At 46.2% G+C, this 23,787-nt stretch overlaps 1 protein-coding gene across 7 annotated transcripts in view; it reads left to right on the top strand.

The window, feature by feature from the left end:
- Positions 1 to 23,508, top strand: part of Synj2 (synaptojanin 2) — an 89,589-nt gene extending 66,081 nt beyond the window's left edge. For 2 of the 7 annotated variants that reach the window (XM_078018824.1, XM_078018823.1), the window contains 13 exons: positions 1,408 to 1,600; positions 3,784 to 3,942; positions 5,153 to 5,309; positions 6,329 to 6,446; positions 9,402 to 9,620; positions 9,721 to 9,799; positions 10,339 to 10,507; positions 11,085 to 11,255; positions 13,183 to 13,317; positions 14,884 to 14,996; positions 16,016 to 16,124; positions 17,823 to 17,998; positions 19,538 to 23,508. In XM_078018824.1, coding sequence (XP_077874950.1) covers positions 1,408 to 1,600; positions 3,784 to 3,942; positions 5,153 to 5,309; positions 6,329 to 6,446; positions 9,402 to 9,620; positions 9,721 to 9,799; positions 10,339 to 10,507; positions 11,085 to 11,255; positions 13,183 to 13,317; positions 14,884 to 14,996; positions 16,016 to 16,124; positions 17,823 to 17,998; positions 19,538 to 20,314 — 2,575 coding nt within the window. In that variant the 3' untranslated portion in view covers positions 20,315 to 23,508. Of the gene's footprint in view, positions 1 to 1,407; positions 1,601 to 3,783; positions 3,943 to 5,152; positions 5,310 to 6,328; positions 6,447 to 9,401; positions 9,621 to 9,720; positions 9,800 to 10,338; positions 10,508 to 11,084; positions 11,256 to 13,182; positions 13,318 to 14,883; positions 14,997 to 16,015; positions 16,125 to 17,822; positions 17,999 to 18,472; positions 18,622 to 19,537 lie in introns of all 7 variants that reach the window. The other 5 variants (XM_078018828.1, XM_078018825.1, XM_078018829.1 and 2 more) reach the window with 5 other exon arrangements.
- The last annotated feature ends 279 nt before the right edge of the window (positions 23,509 to 23,787 follow it).

The following is a 23,787-nucleotide window of genomic DNA, read 5'->3' as shown; positions in this document are numbered from 1 at the left end:
CTGTCTTTAACACATTTCGGTCCCCTGCTCTCATTATTATTTCTCCAGAGTGACAGCTTTGTGGTGTAAGAAGGGCAAGGGCTTAGGTGAGGCGTCTCCTTTAGGAAAGGCCCCCTCAGCTCTGGGCAGCCTCCCATGGCGGCCTGGACTCCTTCATGGTGTGAGGATTTCCTGCGGCCCTTCCCGTTGCTGACACCCGGTAGCTGGCGGGCCTTCATCCTAAGTGGGACAGAGTCCGGTGTGGTGGCACACACCTGAAATCCCAGCACCGCGGGAGGCTGAGGCAAGAGGGTTGTAAGTCCAAAGCCAGCCTCAGTGATTTAGTGAGACCCTCACCAACTTAGTGAGACCCTGTCTCAAAATAAGAAACCATACATAAAAAATGAAAAGGGATGGGAATGGAGCTCAGGTAAAGTGCTCCTGGGTTTCACACCCAGTCCCCCAAATGGTTCAGCAACTAAAGTGGGATGAGACCCAGTCACGCGCCTCTGGGTGGGGACCATGGGTGCTCCCTGTGGTGGCCCTGGAAGAACAAGGCTGGCTCTGTATTCGTAATTCCCTTTGGAGAACTTCAGGAAATGTTTCAAGTCCCCCTGCCCTTCTGAGAGTGTTATGGGGGCAGTTTGGCCATATCCCAAGTTCATGGGCAAAGGCTAATAAAGGAAAGTTCAGGGTGAAGACCAGCGATCAACCATGAGTTGGGAACAGGGACTTGCTGACCTCCTTGACCTTGCTTGAGCTCCCCCCACTTGCCTCCGCAGTCTCCTGCCCTTGGCCTCAGGCCTGTCCTCTCACACCCCTGTCACTTCCCGCTGCCTCCCAGGTAGGGGTGCACCAGTAGGCCCCCATCTGTGGCATGGTCGTGGAGATGTTACGCTCTTGGCTTGGGGTCCGTGGTTCTAGGTCCTGCAAGCCCGCTCGTGGGACGCCGAGTTGGCCTGGTATCGCAAGCCAGAGCCTGTGTGTGGGAAAGCCAGTTTGCCACCTCCTTCCAGGCCAGCCTGAAGGACTGGCTGTTTCCGTGTTCTCGAGACACATCAAGAGCCCAGAGGATTCCTCCTGTGCTTCACATGAGAACTGCGTGGGGGGGCTGGGTGACAGGAGAGCCAGGGCAGATGCAGGGGTGCTGTCTGCCGCCCACCGGGTGCTTGTGGAGTACGGAGCTCCTCAGAGCTGGGCCATGGCGAAGGCGCTCCGCAGCCCACCCGCACTGAGAGGGAGCGGCCTCCTGGCCATGGAGCCAGTGATGGCCGCTGGTTGCTGCGTTCTGGGCTTCAGAGGATGTGGATGAAGACCTCTGAGCCGTGGGTCAGAGTAGGGGCCTCACACAGCTGCTGGGCTCTTCTCTGGCCAAATAGGCTTATACTTTTCAATGGCCAATGGAACGTGCTTGCTCTTCTATTGCAGGGACGTGGCCATCGACACGGTGAAGACTGGCATGGGGGGAAAGGCAGGGAACAAGGGTGCCGTGGGCATCCGCTTCCAGTTCCACAGCACCAGCTTCTGCTTCATCTGCAGCCACTTGACAGCTGGGCAGTCGCAGGTGAAGGAGAGGAACGAGGACTACAGGGAGATCACCCACAAGCTCTCCTTCCCTGCGGTGAGTGGTGGACTGGCAGGGGGGCTTTCCTGCTCTGTTTGCCATGTGTGGCTTTCTGAGCTGCCAACAGGAGCCTGACAAGAGGGGTACAACCACAGGGAGCAGCCCTGACCCAGGGCTTAATACTGGGGGAGGGAGATGAACATGGGAGATAGTGTGATAGAGGGAGCCCAGCTCTGCAGTGTCCTGTCACTTCCTTCTCTATTTCCTGGACGTTTAGGGAGCCTAGATTTTCTTAGGTGCATTTTCCAGTGTTCTACCTCGGGTGATGGAACGGGGAAGGAAAACCAATGTGTCCATACTTGATTCAAGTTTGTGAAGAACATTTGAATCCAAACAATTTAAGATTTAGTTTCCTTGAGGCTGGGGATGTAGCTCAGTGGTAGTGTGTGCTTAGCTCGCATGAGGCCCTAGGTCTAGTAGCAAAAAGAAAAGAAATTGTGTTCTTGAGATCCACAATCATCTTGTGTTACTGGATTAAGAACTTCCTTTTCCAAATCCAGGAAATCATTACTGAGGAATCATAACCGACTGGCCCTGGGGTTGCCAATAATGCACTGCCCTCTAGTGGTGGGCCAGAGGGTTTATGCTGAAGCTGGAGACTGTGTGTGTGTGTGTGTGTGTGTGTGTGTGTGTGTGTGTGTGTTGCTGGAGATTGAACCTAGGGGTCAGCACACTATGCAAGAGCTCTACCGCTAAACTACATCCCCATTCCTGGACTTTATGTTCAAATTTTCATGTTTTCCCTCCCACACTCCCCTTCATCCTGGTGCACATACAGCCCCCCTATTCCCTAAATGGAGGGCACATTTCAGCTGTTGCCATGGATTTTTCCAACATCTGAGAGAGGCTAGGTGGGTCTTAGAACTCTTCTCTACAAGAACAGATCCCCTAAAACTGGCATCTTATTGACTGGGCTGCCCAAATATGCAAAGCAAAAATTCCTTTAATTTCTGAGTTAAAGAAGAAACAAAACAAGTGTGTGTGTGTGTGTGTGTGGCTGAGAACATAGCTCAGTGGAAGAGCATGTACTTAATATGTGCAAAGCCCTGGGTTCAGTTTCAAGCACTGCAAAAAAATTTTTTAAAAAAAGGTCCAACCCATCTCACTTGTAAAGTACCATTGCGAAACAGTATATTTGGGACACATTCCAAATAATAAGAGTTTATAATATGGCTCTTCCCCACCCCCCCCCTTAACAATAGAAATACTGAGGGTATATATAAGTGAACTCTGTGTACTGCTGGTACCCAATACCATAGTCACTGGCCACAATAACTATTTAAATTAATATCACTGACCACATTGAAAATGCTCAGTGTGCACTGGCCTGTAGCCAGTGTTCCAGCATTAGACAGCTGAGAAAGAATGTTTCCATCACTGCAGAAAGTTCCGTTGCACAGGGCCGTCTAGACACTCGTTTTATTTGGTTGTGATCATCTTAACCTTCTGTTCAGGTGATTGCTATGGGGTGGGAGGAGCAGGAACACCACATAGTGGGAGAACAGAAATGAATTTTAGAGCAGGGCAGATCTGGGTTCCAGTCTCCTCTTTACCATGTGTTAGCTGAATTTTTTTTAAGTCTAAAAGATCCAGTGGAACCAGCTGCACAGGAGCTGCTGCGGGGACGAGGTACACCAGAACGGAGCCCAGCCCTTGTAGACAGCTGTTGCACAGCAGCTGCCATCATTTTGACCGGGAAAGGGCTCCAGGGTTGAGCTGGAGACTGCAGGCCACTGGACATGACTGGGGGAGGATGTGCTGAGGGGCAGGAAGAGCGGAGAGCCCCAAGGTGTGGTTTGTGGGGTTTTAGAAGCCGCACTCTTGGCACCTCCACTAGTTCCTTTCATCTTGTCGTGACGCTGACGTGACGCTGATGTTTGGCCAATGCTTCTGTGGTGCAGACAACAGGAGCAGGGCCTGATCCCCAGGACTGCACTTGACAGTTGTGCTTCCTGTTGGGGCTGGAGCTTTGTCTAAACACTCAAGCACTGTTATTGCAAAGACAAAAGCGAGGCATGTATAATCCTCAGTAGGTTCATGGGATTGGTCAAAGTGAAAGGCTCTAGTGGAAAACTTAAGAGTAACCATCTTAAGAAAAGAGCGTCTGCTCCTCCTCATTCCCTCCCCTCCACCTTCCTCGAGGATGGGAGACAACGATGATGATTTTCTTTATAATTTAGGGGAGAAACGTTTTTTCTCATGATTATGTGTTTTGGTGTGGTGATTTCAACTACCGAATTGATCTCACTTATGAAGAAGTCTTCTATTTTGTTAAACGCCAAGACTGGAAGAAACTTCTGGAATTTGATCAACTACACCTGCAGAAATCAAGTGGAAAAGTAAGTTGTGACTTTAAGGTCTTTTTGGCAGCTGTTCTGATGGGAATAATATCCTTGTTCCAATGTGGAATCCTACTAAATGCCTGCACTGATAATATTCAGCAAATTAAGTTCTATGAGTGGGTTTAATGGTGTTTCTGATACTGTAGAAAACACGTGGGGCTTAGGAAATTAGGGAAACAGGAGCATCCATTCACCCACACTCTGTCTCTCTTGAATGAGCTTTGGCTGGCCACACACAGGGTCCTGTGTCTTCTCAAACCCCAAGGTTCTTCTGTAGAAGAGCCTCCTGAGTGCATTTAACCCAGTGGTAGAAGGTCCGACTGCAAGTCTCCTCTTCCCTCCTTTACCTTTGCCAATTTTAGGGACCTCTCAGGCCATGGCATAAGTAGAAAAGAAATAGCTAGAAAACCTGTCCTCAGTTCTTCCAGATATCCCAAATCTATCTTCTCCAGAGAATGCTGTTTCCTATTCCTGTGTCTGTTAGCTCCCTGGCAGGATAGGCGGAGAGGAGGAAATATGTCTGAATGCCACTGGCCTTTTGAGAGTGAAGCTGGTGGAGTATGTGGGGAGAGGGCAACTAAGGCCTCTCTCCAAAAGCAAGACTCGGCACTCTTTGTGGTTTACTCTGCCTTCTCGCCTAGGGCCCTGTCAGTGAGTGGACTGCTGAGGGTGGATGAGTGGCCACCCCAGACTTCCTTGACAAGGTTTTCTTTTTCTCCTCCTACGTATTCTCATTCCTTCCCCTCTGCACTTGGGGGAGGGAGGGAGTGAGTGCTGCTCTGGGGCCTTCCCAGGGCACAAGGCCAGATCCAGAGTTTAACAGAGAGGGAAGCTGGGCTCTCTCAGTGCTTCTGTGGGCTCAGTCCATTTACTTAACAAGCACCGACACAGGCCTTGTGAGGCACAGGTCTGGAGATGTGCAGATGCACACACAAACCCTGTGCTCTTCTCCTGACTCTTGTGGGGTGAGAGAAGGCCTGGCTGGAGGGTACAAGGGAGGGAAGCAAAGGTAGCATGACGGTGTGTCCTCCGGAAGATGAGTAGAGGATTGTATTTCAGTCGCCTGAAAAGCACACTAATGTCCAGTGTAAGACAAATTTGCAAATATGACAGATTGTTAGTTTTTAGGACTAGAACATTCTGGAATGTGCATTTTTTTTTTCACTGAAAAGTGGTCTTGTGTGTTTTTTTTTTTTCCTCCCAATAGATTTTTAAAGACTTCCACGAAGGAGCAATTAACTTTGGACCCACCTATAAGTACGATGTGGGCTCTGCTGCCTATGATACCAGTGACAAATGCCGCACCCCGGCCTGGACAGACAGGGTACTATGGTGGAGGAAGAAGCGTCCTTTTGATAAAACAGGTGAGTAGGATGTGCACATTTAAGAGCCGGTGGGGGTGGGTCAGACGATAAACACTATAAAGGAAAAAAATGCATTCACTCAGCCAGCACTCCACTGCTTGCAAATCACATGTTTTTCAGTAACCCAAATGACAAAAAAAAAATCATCCCAGAATGATTTTTGGAAGCCGAGCTTTGGGGAGCCCCCTTCTGGCCTCTTTCTGGAGACAGTGACCTGTGAAAAGGTCTGTCCTGGTCTCCCCATCCCTCCCTGCGCTCTTGCCTGCTGTCTTGGGAAAGAAGGAGGGAAGTACCAGGGCCCTCCCCCCTCCCCACGCCCTCCCTCAGGCCCTTTGCCTGGCCCATTTTGTTTGACCAAGCTCTTTTCTCCTTAAAGCCTCTATTCCAAATTGAACATGAGCAAGACACAATAAAAATGAGAGTTTTTTTTTTTAATCAGTTGCCAAGTATGTTTTGAACAGTTAATTACTACCCAACTGGGAATTGAAGTTTACTTGAAGTTAGAGCGCCTGTAAACAATTCCACATTTTGGGAGAGATGTTTGCTGAGCTTTCAAGGCCAGGAAACCACATGTTCCGATAAAAAAGATAAATATTCCTTCAGTTAAGTTTATGAACATCCGTTTGGCCCCAGGGCACTGAGGCTGTCTAGAGTGAATCCTGGCTCCTTGGTCTCCATGCCTCTATATGAATGGCTGCCGGTCACCTGTAATTCCTGGGCCCTGGCAGGAGTCGGGGGACTGGGCAGCAGGGATGGCTGAACCCCATGCTCACAGTAACCTACCTGGGAGGGTGGTAGGTGGCTATGGTCATTACTGATCAGGATAACCTGCATGTGAGGAACTTCTTTAACCTCAGGGCCCCAAACACCCTGAACCCAGGTTCAAGTTCAAGGGGATAAAGTGAATGAGCCTGAGCTTTGAGGTGGTTTGAGACAGAATCCTGCTACAGGTGTTTGAAGTTGCACTCATGTATATTGATATGATTCTGTGTTACATGTGGGCCTCTTGAATGGAGTAGCTGGAGAACTCAATCTTCTAGACAATGGTCTAGATGGAGACACCAAAGTCAGACACACCTGGTCTCCCGGGACCCTCAAGTACTATGGCCGAGCAGAGCTACAAGCATCTGATCACAGGTACGCTCTCACAGGAGAAGGTAGTGTTTTCTCCCCAGGGGGAGCAGACATGCTCTCCCCCTAAAGGTATGCGTGTGTGTGTGTGTGTGTGTGTGTGTGTGTGTGTGTGTGTGTGTGTGTGAGAGAGAGAGAGAGAGAGAGAGAGAGAGAGAGAGAGAGAGAGAGAGCGCGCGCACGCGGGCATATGGGGAGACTGAGAGTGTGTGCATGTGTGTAAAATACACTAAAGAACAAAAAATAAAACAAATACACTGAGAATTAATAACTGGCAGCATTATTGCCATTGCTCTATATCATAAATGACACTATTTATGAAAGTCTCAAAGACACAACCTGTTCTATCTCATGGCTTTTAATTGTTCTTAACTGATGTTGCTGAAAATCTTACTTGCTTGTCACTATTTCCAAATACAGCCATCTAGGCTCATTTTGAGTGCTGCCCAGAATTCTACTAGCCAGATGCATAGAATTTAGACTTTCACCTATTAAAGGATAGTTTTTCTAGTGATTTATTTGTTTATTTATATTTGGTGCCAGGGATTGAACACAGAGGTTACTTAACCACTGAGCCACATCTCCAGTTTTTTTTTTTTAATATATTTTAGGGCCTCACTAAGTTGCTGAGGCTGGTTTTGAACTTGTAATCCTCCTGCCTCAGCCTCCTTAGCTGCTGGGATTACAAGCGTGCACCAACACATATGGCTTTTTCTAGTATTTTGTTATTACAGACACGACAGGGTTTTTACGTCTTGGATCCAGAGCTACTAGGTCCTCTGAGCGTTGCTTGGCCTCAGGCACCTTGAACTCTGGACGGAAGTCAGCAGCAGGTGGTAGGGAGGGCAGTGGTCTGGTGGCAGCTGCTCGGGGAGATTAGCCTTGTGGAACATCTTGCGAGAGGCAGCAAAGTGTGGCCTTTGAGGGTTGGTAAGGAGGGATTTGACCTTCCCATAGCTGCTACCAAAATTATTTTATTGATTTCAACTTTGAGGAAAGAAATGAAGAAAGAGAAGGTGTGGTGAGCCAGTAGATCTAAATCTTTAGATTCTTCTGAATTCTTTAAATCCTGATACTACCTACAGCCCTAGACACAAATCTTGAAAATCTTCAGATGTATGACGTGGGCTCGCTAGTTCAGGAGTGGATCTAGAAACCTTCATCTAACCACCATTTATTGAGGGGTCTTATGTGCCAGACCTTGTTCCTGGCATTAGGGTTAAGTAATAAGCAAAGATTCATGGAATTCTCTACAGGGACAAACCTAAGTGCAAGGAAGAATACAGTAGGGTCAGGCCAGGCTCAGTGTGTCTTCCACCCACATCAAAGGAAGGCCTCGGAGCAGAGGCCTGATGGAAATGAGAGCATGGGCTCTGTGGATGTCTGAGGGAGAGCACTCCTGGGGCACCTGCCCGGCAGCACCAAGAGTCCAGGATAATAGAGGCGGGCAGAGCGTGACGGAAAGAACCCCAGGGATGAGACGGACCAGAAAACCAAGCCTGTTGAGCCCTGTGGGTGGGCCGTGCCTGAGCTGCAGAGGGCATCACCTGACGCAGGTCTGGTTATCAGCCCAGCAGACTCGGGGGGCGGGGGACAGAGAACCAGTGGTGGCTTTGGACTGGTGGTGGCTGTGGTGAGGTTCTCTGGAGGGCTCCCTGATGGCTGCATGTGCGGAGAATGAGTTCATTCCTTGTCATTGCTGCATGAATGAAGCCACCTGGCTCCTGCTCTCACCTAGTCACGCCCTGGTGACTCACGCATGCATGGTCTCCTCCAGGAAGGGTTTCTCCTAATGTGTTTTAAAAATCACTCACTTAGTCATGTCCCTGTGTGACAGTTTCTCAGTCATATTTTTTCCTGATTCCAGATGCAAAAAAAATCACCATAATGATAACACATAGTGATATAAATTTGGGAGGACAGGATAATATTGCCCCCACTGTATCTCTTAATTTTTGTAGTTTTCTCTGGTTTTAAAGATCGCCACTTTATTATCATAATTTTATTTTTGGAGTCGGGGTCTCACTATGCTACCCAGGCTGGTCTTGAACTCCTGGACTCAAGTGACCTCCCACTTCAGCCTCCCCTGTAGCTGGGACTGGACTGTGTGCCACTGTGCCAGCTTTTCTGTTGTGGTGCCAAGGATCAAACCTCACGTGTGGTAGGCAAGTGCTCCAGCCCTGAGCTACTCCCCGAGCCCTGCCGCTTTCTTCTATCCTAGTTCATAATTTCTACTTAATATCATATTATTGGTCTTCAATAAGATTACTTAGGGATTTTCTTCATCATAAGGGATTTTCTTAATTTTTGTAAATAGAGTGACACCTGTCCCTGTGTTGGAATCACAGCAATGCTGTGTTCTTTCCTGCATGTTGGGTGGTTGTGTCTCTTTCCATGACTGTGGACCATTTCCCATTAGGGCATGGTAGCTGGCTTTCCTCCCTCCCTCCTGTCAAGAATGCTGTAAACAGTCAACCTTGTACATAAACCTTTGTCTGCCTCTCTGGTCATTTCCTTAGAATAAAGACCTACAAATTCAATTGCTAAGTCAAAAGACATGAATGGTTTTGAGATCTGTGACACAGATTGCCAGCTAGTCCTGTGAAAAGCCGGCACCCCCACCATGTGCACCCCCACCCGCCCCTCCCCCTCCCTGGCAGCACCAGGGACTGTCAGAGGAGGAGCCCTGGCTGATGACTGGTGGTTTTCTAAGTTCTGGGTCATGTTCTCAGGGCACTGTGGTATTTCTTTCCTCTCTCAGATCATACTTAGAAATGCCAGGAGATGATATGAAGATGAGGGAGAGATGAAGACTAAGTGCTAGGGTGTAGCCGGCCTGCGGATCTATAGGCTGATATTACTGTTGGTGGCAGAGCTCTGGGGGACCGGGCCCAGGCGTAGCACAGGGCAATCCTGCCTGGGCTAACCATTCTCGCCCTCTTCCCTTCCTGTCTGACGCAGACCCGTGCTGGCCATCGTGGAGGTGGAAGTACAAGAAGTCGACGTGGGTGCTCGGGAGAGGGTTTTCCAGGAAGTGTCCTCTTTCCAGGGCCCCCTGGACGCCACCGTTGTTGTAAACCTTCAGTCGCCAACCCTAGAAGAGAAAAGCGAGTTTCCTGAGGACCTGCGGGCTGAACTCATGCAGACCTTGGGGAACTTTGGGACAATTGTGCTCGTCAGGTAGCCACTGCCCTCAGACACGGGCTCCCGGCTGTGGGAGGATCTGGGAGGGCTGCCAGCTGGTTCCAGGCTGTGAATAGGCTTCTCTCATGTACTCCAGGATCAACCAAGGACAGATGCTGGTGACATTTGCAGACAGTCACTCAGCCCTCAGCGTCCTGGATGTGGATGGCATGAAGGTAAGTGGCACTGGGTCACACCATGGAGCAGGCCTGACTGATCGCACTTCTACATGGCTGTGTCTTCCCTTCCTCGGGCCTGGCTCATGCTGAACCTGTGGGGACCTGTGCCTGTGTGTAGGTACCACACGGAGAAGGATCTAGGATTGGCTATGGTTCTCAGGAGTTATGGGACAGTCCTGGCTACTTGCAGAATCTGGCTGCCACTGAACTCTTAGTGTATTTCCCTGCCTCTGTGCAGGAGAGATTCCTTCTCTTCAGTATGTGTTTTGGGACATGTGGCTCATAGGTAGTTTCCATTTTAATAAATTCTGGTTTTAAATTTGCATGGAATGAAAAGCTAGTGATGATGGGCAAACTTTTATTCAGACCAAATGTGAAAACTGTGCTGATTCCACCTGGGGCCTGGACCCCTGTTTTTTCTCAGCCAAACATGAAGATTGGCCTGTGCCGGGTGCACAGGTAGGAAAGGGGCACCCTGGTCACAGGCTCTGCTATGACTTTGGTATTTCTTTTCACTTACCATGCTTTCCTCACAGGTGAAAGGCAGAGCGGTGAAGATTAGACCGAAGACAAAGGACTGGCTGAAAGGTTTGAGAGAGGAGCTCATTCGAAAACGGGACAGCATGGCTCCTGTGTCCCCCACTGCCAATTCCTGTTTGCTGGAGGAAAACTTTGACTTCACAAGCCTAGACTATGAATCAGAAGGTCAGTGACCCTTCGAGGAGGGGCAGGCTAGTGTTGCTCCTATTTGGAAGGGTTATGGAGGACATTTGAAGTGTGAGTGTCACATCCATGTGATCCACTGTTCATATCTAGGGATGATGCAGGAAATGGTAAAGGGACCCAGAGACATTTGGACTTACACCATGCTGTAGCCAGCTGTGGTGACACACACTTATAATCCCATGACCCGGGAGGTTGAAAGAGGATTATGAGTTCAAAGCCAGCCTCAGCAACTTAGTGAGGCCCTAAGTAACTTTGCAAGACCCTGATTCAAAATAAATAATACAAGGGATTGGGGATATAACTCAGTGGTAAAAGTGCCCTTGAGTTCAATCCCCAGCACCAAATAAAATAGAAAAAGGAAAAAAAAAAAAAAACACATTAGCTTTGACACTGTTGGGGTTGTGGGTGCAAGTGGAAGTGGGAGCCAGGGAGGCGAGACCCCGGCTGCAGGAGGTGGGCTGCAGCATCCTGGTGCAAGCCAGAAGACCCACTGACCAGAGGCTAGGCCCTTGCGCCGGACTGTTTTTACCTCACTGTGGGCCAATCCTCCTCCCAGGGGATGTTCTCGAAGATGATGAAGACTATTTGGTGGATGAGCTCGTGCAGCCTGTGGTCTCAGACGGTGAGCTGGGGGGAGACGACCCTCCTGATATCCCCAGCACTACAGCGGTGGCACCTGCCAGCAAGTCTCCGGCACTAACCAAAAAGCAGCACCCGATGTACAAAGGTAGCTCAGCCTCCTTCCTCACATGGGAGGAGACCGTGTCACCCTGTCTTGCAGCAGGCAGTGCTAGGTAGTGCCAGCAACCTGTGCAGTCCTGGCAGAGGCCCAGGAAGGCAGAGAGTGTAGAACTGTGCTCTGGGCAGGAATCCAGTAGCCTCATGCTGATTTCCTCTAGGTATTTAATTTTTTACAGCTTGTACTCCTGTAACACCAGGTTCCGGGTAATGCCTGTTTCCTCTGTAATTCCCATTTCCCAGTTCTCAAATGTGGTTACATTTGTGATTTTTCATCCTGAAACTTTTGTAATTCAATCCTTCAAGAGAGAGACTTAATATCTACAACTTGACATATTGTTCCATTCACATAATATGATATTTTATACAGCTATATTATATAGCAACAGCATTATGTCATCTTAGACTTAGGGGAACTAAAAGGTCACTGGATGGAACTGCATACCCTGGATTCAAGTATTCAAGTGTAGAGTAATTCTTTTTATTTTTTTAATTCATTTATTTGTATGTGGTGCTGAGGGTTGAACCCAGGAGCTTGCACGTGCAAGGCAAGCACTCTACCTCTGAGCCACAACCCCAGCCCTAGAGTAATTCTTTTGAATAAGTTTTAAAGCCAACTGGTGTTACGTGGCTGGCGAGTAGGGTAGTTCATATTTCTGCATTAGACCAGATTAAGTCTATTCCATCCTGAAGGTGTCCGAAACACATTCAGTGTCAGTCACCGTGTCCCTACTTGGACAGCTCTAACTCGGCCATGTGTTGGGCCCCTTGAACTGGGCCCAGGAACAGAAAACAGGGCTGAAATTGAATTAAGGTACCTCCTAGGGAAGTGCCTTGCCCGGAAATGCAAAGACCCCCGTGTTCCCAAATGACAATGGTTCCCAAACTGAACAGTGGCTTGCCTCCTGGGAACCACAGGAGCTTTTAAAGTTAGAGACTGCTGAGCCCCATCGTGGAGATTTGGATGGGATCCTGGAAATCTGGCATTTTGTGACATTCCCTCAGTGGGTGGGATGCATGGCTAAGTCCAGCAGATGCTGCCCAACACAGAGGCAGCAGCTTTTGTTGCAGTCACGGTGGCTGTGCGCACTGCTCATGCAGAGAGGCTGCTACCCTGGCATGGAAGCAGGTACAGGAATGTGCTCTTCAGAAGAGGTGGCCTCTTACCAGGAGCAGCTGTTATTTGGGAGGCCCCTGGGGGCCAGGCCAGGAGTGAACACAGTTGCCTCTGAATGAAGAAATTAATAGAGCAAAAGGACCCTGGGCAGCCTGGCCCCTGGTGAGCACCAGGTGGGTATGTCCGAAACCGTAGGTATTCAGCCATTCCGCTGGAACCTGTTTTACTCCAGTTTCCGCCTCAGATGCACGGGCTTGAGCTGTTGGGTTTGAGGGACAGGGTGTCTGAGCCAAAGATGAAATATAAGGGGCTATGTCATGGTGTAGGAGAAAAGACCTGTAACTGGGTTTATGTCATGAGCCACAGGCAGCCACCTCCACAGGCCCCTCTTGGCTTCTCAGAAGGGATGTGAGGCCAGTCAAGATGGCTGACACTCATGAGGTGGCAGCCCAGGCTCTGGCCACCAGGCTGGCAGAGAAAGGGAAATGCTCTCAGCCTCCAAAACAGTGATCACTTTTTAGTGAGGAATGAAAACTTTCCTTCCTCTGTGTGGAATTCTGGCTGATTGTTTTAGAAGGAAACAGGCCTCCTCTTTAAAATTTGTTAATGTCTCTCAAGTCTGGAAAACAAACTGTCCAGGATTGACTAGGTGTTCCAAGAGGGCACTGATGCATCTGCCCATCAGGAAGGGGTGCCATTCCTGCTGAGGCCCTCCATTGTCCTGGGTAGCTCTGCCTGCCACGGGTGGCCTCTGTGCACAGGCTCTTGTCTGACCATTTACACCCGCCATATCCTTCAGACGATGCTGACCTGGTGGAGTTAGAGCAGGAGCTGGGAGCCATCGGAGATTTCCGCCACCGTTCTCCAAGCAGGTCTCTGTCAGTTCCCAGTAGGCCTCGGCCACCTCACCCACCGCAGAGACCCCCCCCTCCAAGTAAGATTTTGCTTGACTTTGGCTTGCCACAATGCCTGCTGGGGATAATCGCACATCTCCTGCTACTGAAAAAATAGCACTAAACAACCTCCCAGCCACCGAGTCCCCCCATGCTTTTCCCTGCATTGGGCATCTTTGTCTTAAATCCAGGACATACTGATAGTATAGGCAGTTGTCTTTCTCTTGGCAAATGAGCTGTCCGCCCTGTACGCTGCTTCTGCTTTCAGCTGCCTTCAAATGGAAACCTTCAGAATGGAAACTTGGCACCGCAGCCCAATGAAGAGGGACTGTTCTAGTTTTCAGAGTCAGGCTGCTGCTTCCTTGGCCTGGCCCTCTCTGCTGCTTAGGAGTCTAGCAAGCCCAGGTGCCAAACATGTATGCCTCTAACCCAGGTCATGATCCCAGACCCCTGTCACTGAGCTCCTCCCACTGAGCATGGGCCCTTCCCTGGCTCCAGTCACACAGGAAGTGGTTTTCTTCTCCATCCTTAAACAATGCTTTTCCCATCAAATTTGTCTTCACAACCTCAAAATACAGCTGTGGCCTGCTTTCTTTTGATCAGTTTTCATTTTACCACTGCAGTTTATTTTTACCCCCCCCCCCCCCCGCAAAAAAATATGACAATCAGATGTAGATTTTTCCACAACCATTCCTTTCAGGTTTGGGTTCACGATAGTGATCCATGGCAAGCAAGGAGCACATAGCATTTGAAATGTAGTTTGGCTTTTTGGGGTTTATACTTAAAAAATAACAGATGCAGTGGTAAATACCTGTAAACCCAGCTAGTTTGAGGCTGATCTGGGCAACTTAGTGAGACCCTATCTAAAAAAATAAAACTACTGGGGGCTGTAGTTCAGTAGTAATGAAGCACTGGGTTCAATTTCCAGAACTGCAAAAAATGAAGATAAATTTAACAATCATGTAATTGTGAAAAGTTTTATAGAGAACTATGAAGAATTAAATTTTAAAATTCACTTGATTACCTACAGATAAGTTACTAACCAAAATACTTTCAGCCTTTCTCTGTTACATATATCTGTAGCTATACATAACTTTAAAAATATTTTGTAAGCAAAGTTGGTTTCTATTTCACTTGATTGTCTTTCATTTAATGAAACACATTTTCTGTGTCACTGAATATTTTTAAAGAGGAGTTGTTAATGGCTATAAACATAATGTTACATAGTTTATTTCTCTGATTTGGGAATTTTTTTTGTTTGTTTTCCTCAAGACATTTAAAAAATTTGGACCTGGTAATGATAGTGTGTTTTGAACCACTTAAAAATCAATTAGTTTTTATATCCAATTAGAACTTCCCCTAGAATATTATATTCAAATTTGTCCAAATCATGCTTCTGCAGAGAATCTGCATTAATAGACCAAGCTGTTAGAGAATTAGAAGAGAAACTCCTCACGCATGCTGGGTATGCGCTCTGTGCCCCACCAGCACCCACACCTAGCCAAAGCTGCATCTGCCTGCACAACTGCCTCCCTCAGCTTTCTTGTAGCTCCTTGGCAACTTGTGACTTCACTGAGGCTGAGATCTGCCCTTGTTGGTTTTTGCAGCTGGTTTAATGGTGAAAAAGTCAGCTTCAGATGCGTCCATCTCCTCCGGCACCCGTGGGCAGTATTCAATCTTGCCGGCAGCAAAACTTTTGCCTGGAGCACCTCGGCAACCCGTGAGTTTCTCTATTCAGCTCCAAGAAACAATTGTATTTCAGACATCTCCAGCCTGCCCCAGAGATCTGCAGGATCTCTCTTTGCCCCTCTCCTTGCCTACCACCTCATTCCCATCTCCCCTAACTCTTGTAGATTGTAAGTGGTTGTACAGGGTATTCTACCAGAAAGTCACCTTGGATGAATCCCCAAGGGTCCCCAAGAATCCCCAAAGTGCAATCACAGTTTTACAAGTCGTGCTTCTCTCCTGTGATTCTTGTCCTTGTCCTTGGATGACAGGCTGTTGGTTAGCATAAGGGAAGATAGCAGAAATTGAGATCAGTCATAAGAAAATAAATGATGGTCATTCTGGTGCCAGAATAGTTGAAAGAAGCTGCTAAAGAAACCTAATAACCACATAGAGGGTCATAGCAAGACTAACCCTCGTGGGGGTCCAGAGGGCCCAGTGACCTGCCAAGTGTTGTGAAGGTCAGCAGGAAGAGTTTGGCAGGTGAAGGCAGGTGCTGAGGTGCCTGGGTCACCACACAGTCCGGTGAGCCAGGCCAGGCAGGCGCACAAGGAGTGACTTCACAGGCCACAAGGAGTGACTAGATAGCAGTGGTGTCTGATAGTGATGAGTAAGGAAACTCAGGTTATCTGGAAGGTATTTTAATACTCAGATAAGCCATGGAAGGTGTGGCATAGTTCTGCTCTCTGGATTTTATCTGATTATTGAAATAAAGAGATTGTTTTACCCCATTGCAAATCTTTCATTCTCTGGTTTGGGAGACCAGAGTCATCAGCTCTGACCACTCCTGGATGATTCTTCTTGGAATGAAAGTGCTCCTAGGGGAGGAGGGATTGAGGGGTTCAGTTTAGATTTGGTGTTTTTAATCCACACCTGATGGGGCTTTGTAGGGTTCACATATATAGCACAAACCCCTACCACCTGGCAGACTGGTAGCACGTGTTGAACACACCACCACCCAGGCTGCTTTCCCCCCCTTGTTGACATGCTTCTCTTCTTCATTCTGTCCTCAAGCCCAAAGCTAGGACTGGAATAAGTAAACCTTACAATGTCAAGCAGATCAAAACCACCAATGCGCAGGAGGCAGAAGCAGCAATCCGATGTCTCCTGGAAGCCAGAGGAGGTAGGTGGCCTACACTGGGGAAGCTCCCTGTGGAGGAGGCTCAGTCTCCTTTCTGTTCATTTTCCCACTGAAAGTGGCCTAGGAAAAGATCTTTTTTTCCTTTTGAAACAATATAAAATGAAAGTAGCCTTCAGTAACATTTTACTTATTTCATTTGTTCTCTATTTAAAATTCAGTAAGTATATAAAATAAACCCAGGATTATTAAACACTATTTAAGAGAAAAATAAAATAAAATTTTTAAAAGGTTAACTGCAGGTGCTGACTCAGTCTGGCCAGCTCTGTGAAAGAGACAGCTGTGTGTCCTCATTTCAGGCTCAAAATCTACCTCTTAAATCTGGAGCAAGTGTGAGTCAATTCTGCACTGTCATGGGAGGCCCTCCTCCACCACAGTGCCTGTTGATTTTTTTCTTATTTCACTTACTCCAAGTTATCATAGTTTACTTGGGAATCTCCCATATTTAATCACTGGTAACTCACATTTGTTTTGGTTTGTTACAGAATCTCTTGTAGAGGGGAGATTGTGCCCATTGAAAAGGCATATGCAATCACAGTCACCTAATTTGTTTTGAGCCAGTATTTTAACCTACTTGGGATTCTTACATAAATTTAGGGAGGTTGAATTAGAAGGCTATTGTGGAACTACATACCACAGATGGTTTATTTTTATTAAAAATTAAAACTGTGACTGTAACAACCCACACATGCCTATTAACTGATAAAATGACCAAATATGGTATAGCCATACAATGGAATATCATTCTTCATTTAAAAATAAGAACTGATACATGGTACACTGTGGGTAAACCTTGAAAACATTAGGCCAAGTGAAAGAAGTCAGACACAAAAGGCCGTAAATGTCCAGAACAGGCAAATCCATAAAAGTTATTAGTAGTGAACTGGGTGTGGTGGCACACACCTGTAGTCCTAGTGACTCAGGAGGTGGAGGCAAGAGGATTACAAGTTTGAGGCCAGCCTCAGCAATTTAGCAACAAACTTGGCAACCTATCTCAAAATAAAAAAGTAAAAAGGACTGAGGATGTAATTCAGTAAAGTGCCCAAGTTCAACCCCCTATACCAATAAAGTTTGGTGTCCAGGCTAGAAAGAAGAGGGAATGGGGAGTGACTGAAATGGGTATGGGGTTTCTTTTTGGTTAATGAAAATATTCTGAAATTAAATAGTGGCAGTTACTGTATTTAAGATTGTGAGTATATTAAGAACCACTGAATGTTAATGTAAAATGAGTGAATTTTATGGTATATAAATTACATTTCAGTAAAGCTTCTGTTTTTAAAAAACTCAGTTGTAGTTGCTAGTAGTTCGAGATTTTAAATCTACCCACATTCTCAACTTAACATTTTCTTGCTCATGAGCCTATTGAGATTTGATACATTTTAAGTCATCTCCCCTGAAAAATGTCAGTACACATGACACTTTGCATATGGTGTCAGGGTCTCACTGATCTCCCATCAAGACCATCCCTGGGTACCAGGTCCCACCTCTATTGAGAAGGTGAACACAGAAAATGCAAAGCTGGACACAGCTGGTGTATTCTGACAATCTCTGAGGATTTTTTTTTTTTAAGAAAAGAAGAAGTACACTAAATTAGTAAATTATCATTAAGATACAGACTTCCAAAGATTAAGTCACACAGTAGGTTGCCTCGTCCTCATGCTTGAGCCTCTGATTTTGTCTCAGGCGTCCCAGAGGAAGCCTTCAATGCCATGGCCCTGAGAGACCAAGGATCCTCCAAACTAGAGCCCAGCCCTGGGGAGGCCAGACCTGAGTCCTCCCAGGTGCCCCCACTCCTGCCCCGGCGGCCTGCACCCAGGGTTCCTGCCATCAAGAAGCCAACCTTGAGGAGGACGGGAAAGGTAGGAATCCAGAGCACTCTGAAGTTGCTCGAATATCTTCTTAGATAAAGGTATGTCTGTTAGACAAAAACCAAGTTCAATTTGGCTTTTCCACCCACATTCTTGAGTCCTAAACCCAGCTGCTGCTTTCTGGAAAGCCGTTTGACAACCGCTTTCTCCCTTGTCCCTCTGCTGCATCTTGGCCCCAGCACAGCAAGAACAAGCAAGGCGCTGACTCCTTCAGAGACTCTCACTGTGAGAGAGACTTGGAGGGATTCTGCTTCCTTGGTGTTGAGCACCACGGGAACCACTGTGGGGTGTTTTCCCAAGTGGCCCGGCACTGCCATCTGTGTGGTATGTGCACATGTTTTTACACGCACAGATTTTACGAGCATTGGAGAAACATTGAGTGATGTCTCGTTAGCAGTTCTGCCAGGGCTCACGTGGCCGCAGTCTGTTGAGATCCGACAGCTTTTCTTGCCACTTTTCTTGCAGATTGTTTTTTGCTCTCGCTCTCAAGCTTCTCAGCCTTGCTTACTGCTTCAAAGACATGAGTTTGTAAGGACAGTGGCTGCCCAGAGACTGGCACCTATAGACACATCCGGATCTTCCGTTTGATCTCAGTTCTAGGAACAGGACCCTCGGTAATCCCTGCCTGGGCCTCCCAGAGTGACTGCTTCTCCTCTACCTGTGGAGAGTGTGAGAGGTGGCCCTGGTACCCACTCTTCGCTGAGCTTGCTTTGTATTTTCTGGGTTGCGCTTCTTCATGTTGGCTCGTTGCCACATGTCCATTTTCCATGCCTTCTTGCAAAATGGACCCTTTCCTTCCTCTTCATTCCTGCATTTGCTTTGTCTTTTAAAAGCCAGGAGCAGACTAGATTCATTTTCCCAACCAGCTGCACAGGAGCTATGGTGTCAGGCTGGTGGAGAAAAGATCATGCTTTTGGTTTGTTTTCTAAAGAACCAGAGGAGACACTGGGATACCCATGCTTGCCCACCAGGAATTGCTTCCCTAGCAAAACTGCATTTCAAACTGTGGGTTGATATCTTTGTGATAGTTTTGAAGCAGAACTAAGGAAGTGAAGTTCCTATGTAATGTTTTGCATTCTTCATATTTAAATAAAAATGATTCAAGGAGAAAGGCTATCCATTGGTCCTTCATATAGCTTCATGCTGTGACATGTCATATCTCCCAAGTTGGCATAGACTGCATGAAGTATCTGCAAAGCTGCGGCCTCCAGGAATGTTTTCAAAGAGGTTAGCTTTACATAATGAAAGAGCAGAACTCCCTTTCCTAAGGTAACAGACAGTTTTGTCTCAAATTGCTCACTGTGGCCCTGGTTTCAAAATTCCCACTCATCTTTCATTGGACATGCTGGTCTGTCCTGATCAATGTGTGCTTCCTAGTGACACTGCTGGCATCTCAGACTTCCTCCAATCCTGAATTGGCTGGAATGTCAGCTCAGTCTCCTCCCTGTTCCCTGCTGCCCACTGAGTGTTCTGAGTCTCAACTTACTAAGGGCTGGCTTCTTAGTTACACTCTGTTTTACCTTTCCTCAGCCCATGTCACCAGAAGAACAGTTTGAGCAACAGCCTATCCATTTTATAGTCGGAGACCCAGAGACAAGCCTTGAAGCCCCTCTTCCGGCTACAGCCCCTCGAGTCCCTCCTGTTCCCAAGCCAAGAACATTTCAGCCCAGTAAAGGTGACGAGAGGAGGCCCAGCAGTGGAAAGCCAGTGCCAGATGAAGCCCCCCTTGTGGCAGGAGCCACCATGCCACCTGCTCCAGAGGCTCCATCTCTGGTGCCTAGGGTGCCCCCAAGGAGGAAGAAGTCTGCACCAGCAGCCTTCCATCTGCAGGTTCTGCAGAGCAACAGCCAGCTCCTCCAAGACCTCACCTGCAGCAGCGGCAACGGCAGCAGCAGCAGCAGCAGCAGCTGTCTATCCGGACACCAGCCCAACACTGATAATCTCTTTCCACAAGTGGGTTTTCTTGGCACTACATCTGCCACAAGCCCAGAAACTGATAGCTCCAGAGTAATGAAGCCAGAAGCAGCCTCCCTTCTTGGTGATTATCCGGATCCCTTCTGGAACCTTCTCCACTACCCTAAGCTGTTGAATAATGCCTGGCTTTCCAAGAGCTCTGATCCTTTGAATGCAGGGGCCAGGAGCCCTGAGAAGGCACCCAGAGACCCAGCACAGGTCAGCACTTCAGAAGCTGCTGAGGGCAAGATGCCATTAGACCATGGGGGAGAAACCTTTGGTCACTGGGTGACCATCAGTGACAAAGAAAAGAGGATGACACTGCAGGTGTTTGACCCACTGACAAAAACATGACGGACAACTCTGAAGGCACTCCTTCGCAGAATGGAGCCCTTCTTCCCCATAGGCAAGGCTTGAGCAGGGCAAAGCAGACATCTATTTAAAGGCACACTGAAAAGAACATTAGTGCATCTGTCACTCTTGTGTAGTTTACGACAACTCTTTTTCAATAAGATTGTTCAGCTATGAATATGGTTTATTCAAGATTTGTGCATTTTAAATTTGCTCACAGGGGAACAGGATGACTCCTGTTAGGTTCAGTGTGTGAATTTTAAGGAAGGAAATCTAGCTATAAGGCCCAAGAAATTCTCTCCCGTTGAATTTTAAATGGTTGTTCAAATTTTGTGTGTACGTAGTAGAGTTTTTGTTTCATGTTGTTTGTATTTTACAGATTTGGAATAACTCTTAGGTGACCCACCTGAAAGTTGATGCATAAAGGATGATACTAAAAGTAGTTGGGAACAGTAAAAGTTGTTCCTGGCCTACTTTAAACCAGGTTTTAAAAATCAGAGATGGACATGACACTTGGTCAACCAAATGTCTAGACTTGTATATTCCTGTGAGCCCTTGTTTATTTATATAGTCCTTCCAATCTGCAGGTTCTTTAGCCACAGATTCAACCAACCACTCATCAAAAATATTGTTTAAAAACTGCACATGTACTGAACACACCAGACATTTTTCTTGTCATTATTCCCTAAACATTACACTCTAACAACTATTTGCACAGCATTTATGCTTTATTAGGTATTATAAGTAATCTTGAGATAATTTATGGGAAGACACGCATGGGCTTATGTGCAAATACTATGCCACTTTATATAAGGAGACTTGTGCATCTGTGGACTGTGGTGTCTAAGAGGGTCCTTGAAGCGATGCCCAAGAATTCTAAGAGGTACCCTTGATTATATGTAAATCTCATGGGATTTACACTATCTTGGTTCTAAAGCATACACCATTAGCTTACCCTCAGTTTAAACTAGCCGAAGACTCCTGGACCATGTCTTAGACACTGCATGCTCTTTAAATTGCTGTGGTCTTGAACTTTGGTGTGCTGTTCACAGCAGGTGGTATCCACCCTCTGGTCCTTATTAACTGAAACCTCATGGACTCTTTCTTCCCCTTGTATTCCAAATCCCATGAAGGCACCAAATGTGAAAACTCATCCTGGCACATATAATATTTTCATTGTTATTTGTTTCAACTTATCTACCTGGTTGTGGCTTTAGGAAGGAAAGAATTCTGTTTCCCTGTATATAACAATTCCCAGGGCTTTATATCTGGGTTTGCTTATCTGTTTGTTAGGTTTATTTTATTTTATTTTTTTCTGTATGTTTTTCCTATACATTTCCAACACAACTTCTCAAATATTCAAGAATTAAGATCACTGTACTATTTCATATTTTAAGATCAATGTTATAAGGTCTAGAATTCATTTGGAGCAGATATACTATTGCTTAGAACAAGTTCACCAGTAAAATCTCACTGAGTCACCTGTCATATTTAGGTCTTTCACATGACCAATCACAGCAGTGATACTGTTGTCCCTTATGCAGCACAGGGGGCATCCTGTACCAAATGCTATTGGCTGGGATAATCATGGTCATCTTACCTAGGATTACTACTCTTCATTACCAATAAGACCTCTGAGATTTTTTGATTTGTTTTTGTTGTCACTGTCAACAGACTGTAAGTCATATCTGGTTCTCAAACAAAATTTTGTGTATATCACTCCTTCTGAAAATTAATAAAAATCAGTGCCCCACAGAGATGAACAGGCACACAGTTGAGCAGTCACAGAAGATGTTGATTAGGTGATCAGAGTGCCATTGATGGCACTTACATACTTGAAAGGATTATGTTGTCCACTTCTTATTTGTTTGAGGTAAAAATCATAGAGAGTTAAGGGGAGAAAGCAAGATGGGTTGCTTGGAGTTAAATGATTGGCCAAGATGCACATTGCTACTAACTTGTAAAATCTGGTTAGAATTGAAGATTTCTTCATTCAAATGCTGTTTTCCCTCTACCCTCTTTTCCCACCAAAACCAAAATAACAATAAAAGACCACAGGCAGATTTGAAAGCAGATATATTTTACAACCAGTCAGAAAAGCAGAGGGAATCAGCCCCACAAAAGCTGCTTGCAAGAGGTGGGCAGTGGGCCTAATCTGTAGGTCTTTCCTTGTTCTAGATACTAGCAAATAGCAAATGAATGGTACAGAATAAAAAGGTAAAGTTCCATTAAGACAAGTGCTCATCAGACAGGTCACTCGAGATCTGACGGTTACTGTTAACACAGAAAATTTTGTTGATCTAGGAATGCAAGAAAATTTACAAGTAAAGAATTGACCAGGGGGCTGGGGTAGTGGCTCAGCAGTAGAGCACTCACCTGGCACGTGCAGGACCCTGGGTTTGATCCTCAGCACCACATATAAATAAATAAGTGAAATAAAGGCATTGTATCCAACTACAACTAAAAAATAAATCTTAAAAAAAAAAAAGAATTGACCAAGTATTAGTGGATCATGGGTGTTCACATTTAGTGAACAATATATACTGGATTTTGAGTTGGCAATATGCATGGTCCTCACACCAGAGTTCTTTTAAGAATGGAGGAAAGTTGGAATAGCTTCATCTATTTTCTTAAATCAATGTTTATTAGCTGGAAGGTTTGTCAAGTTAGCATCAGAGTCTGTTAAATAACCTTGATCATGACCAGCTGTCTCGGAAGGAATTTCATTTTTTTTTTTTTTTTTGGTCTGCTGTGATGCTACCATAAGGACTTCTTCGTATGACCTATGGTTTCATTACCGATGTTCTGAAACATAGTGGAAGTAGAGTGCTTAGTAGCGTACTCACCAGTCAGCATTGGCTCTCTGACCACAAGCTAGTCCCTTTTAAAACAATCTTCTCAGACTTCTTGCCCATTTTTAGAATTTGTTCTGGTAAGTGACTGAAATCAGGACATCTGTCCAAGCAATGCCTGAAAATGTTGAAAGTTGTTAAAAGTTAAAGATACTTAATAAAACTGACATACGTATAAGTAGAAACAAAGTATGTATTAAAAACTTCATGGGTGATGAAGGAACACTGCAAAGGTGTTTGATTGTGGGGGATGAGTGATTAATAAAAACCCTATAATATTTTTTGAAGTGGTAAATTTGTACTGATGTTGTACAGAATATCTATTAAATATTTTTGTCTTTTTAATTGGGCTTATTTCTTTTCAGATATGAAGAAAACCTTGGAATATCTTATATGGCTAGCCTTCTGTTCTGGATCAAATGTTTGTTATTCCTATATGTGAGTTTTTTGTTTTGGTTCATTTTCGTAACCATCAAATTACATTGAAAAAGCAAAAACAATCAGGTTAAGTTTTTTTTTACTTGAAAGGTGCTAGCAGGGACTACTGCCGTGCATACTCTGTAACTATGCCACACTGTCTGTAAGACCTGGGAGATGATGGAATGCAACTTCTCTTGGGCCTTA

Source organism: Ictidomys tridecemlineatus, chromosome 8 (genome assembly GCF_052094955.1).
Source record: "Ictidomys tridecemlineatus isolate mIctTri1 chromosome 8, mIctTri1.hap1, whole genome shotgun sequence".
Lineage (NCBI taxonomy): Eukaryota > Metazoa > Chordata > Mammalia > Rodentia > Sciuridae > Ictidomys > Ictidomys tridecemlineatus.
Note: the sequence above shows the minus strand (reverse complement) of the source record. Positions and strands in the feature narration are given on the sequence as shown.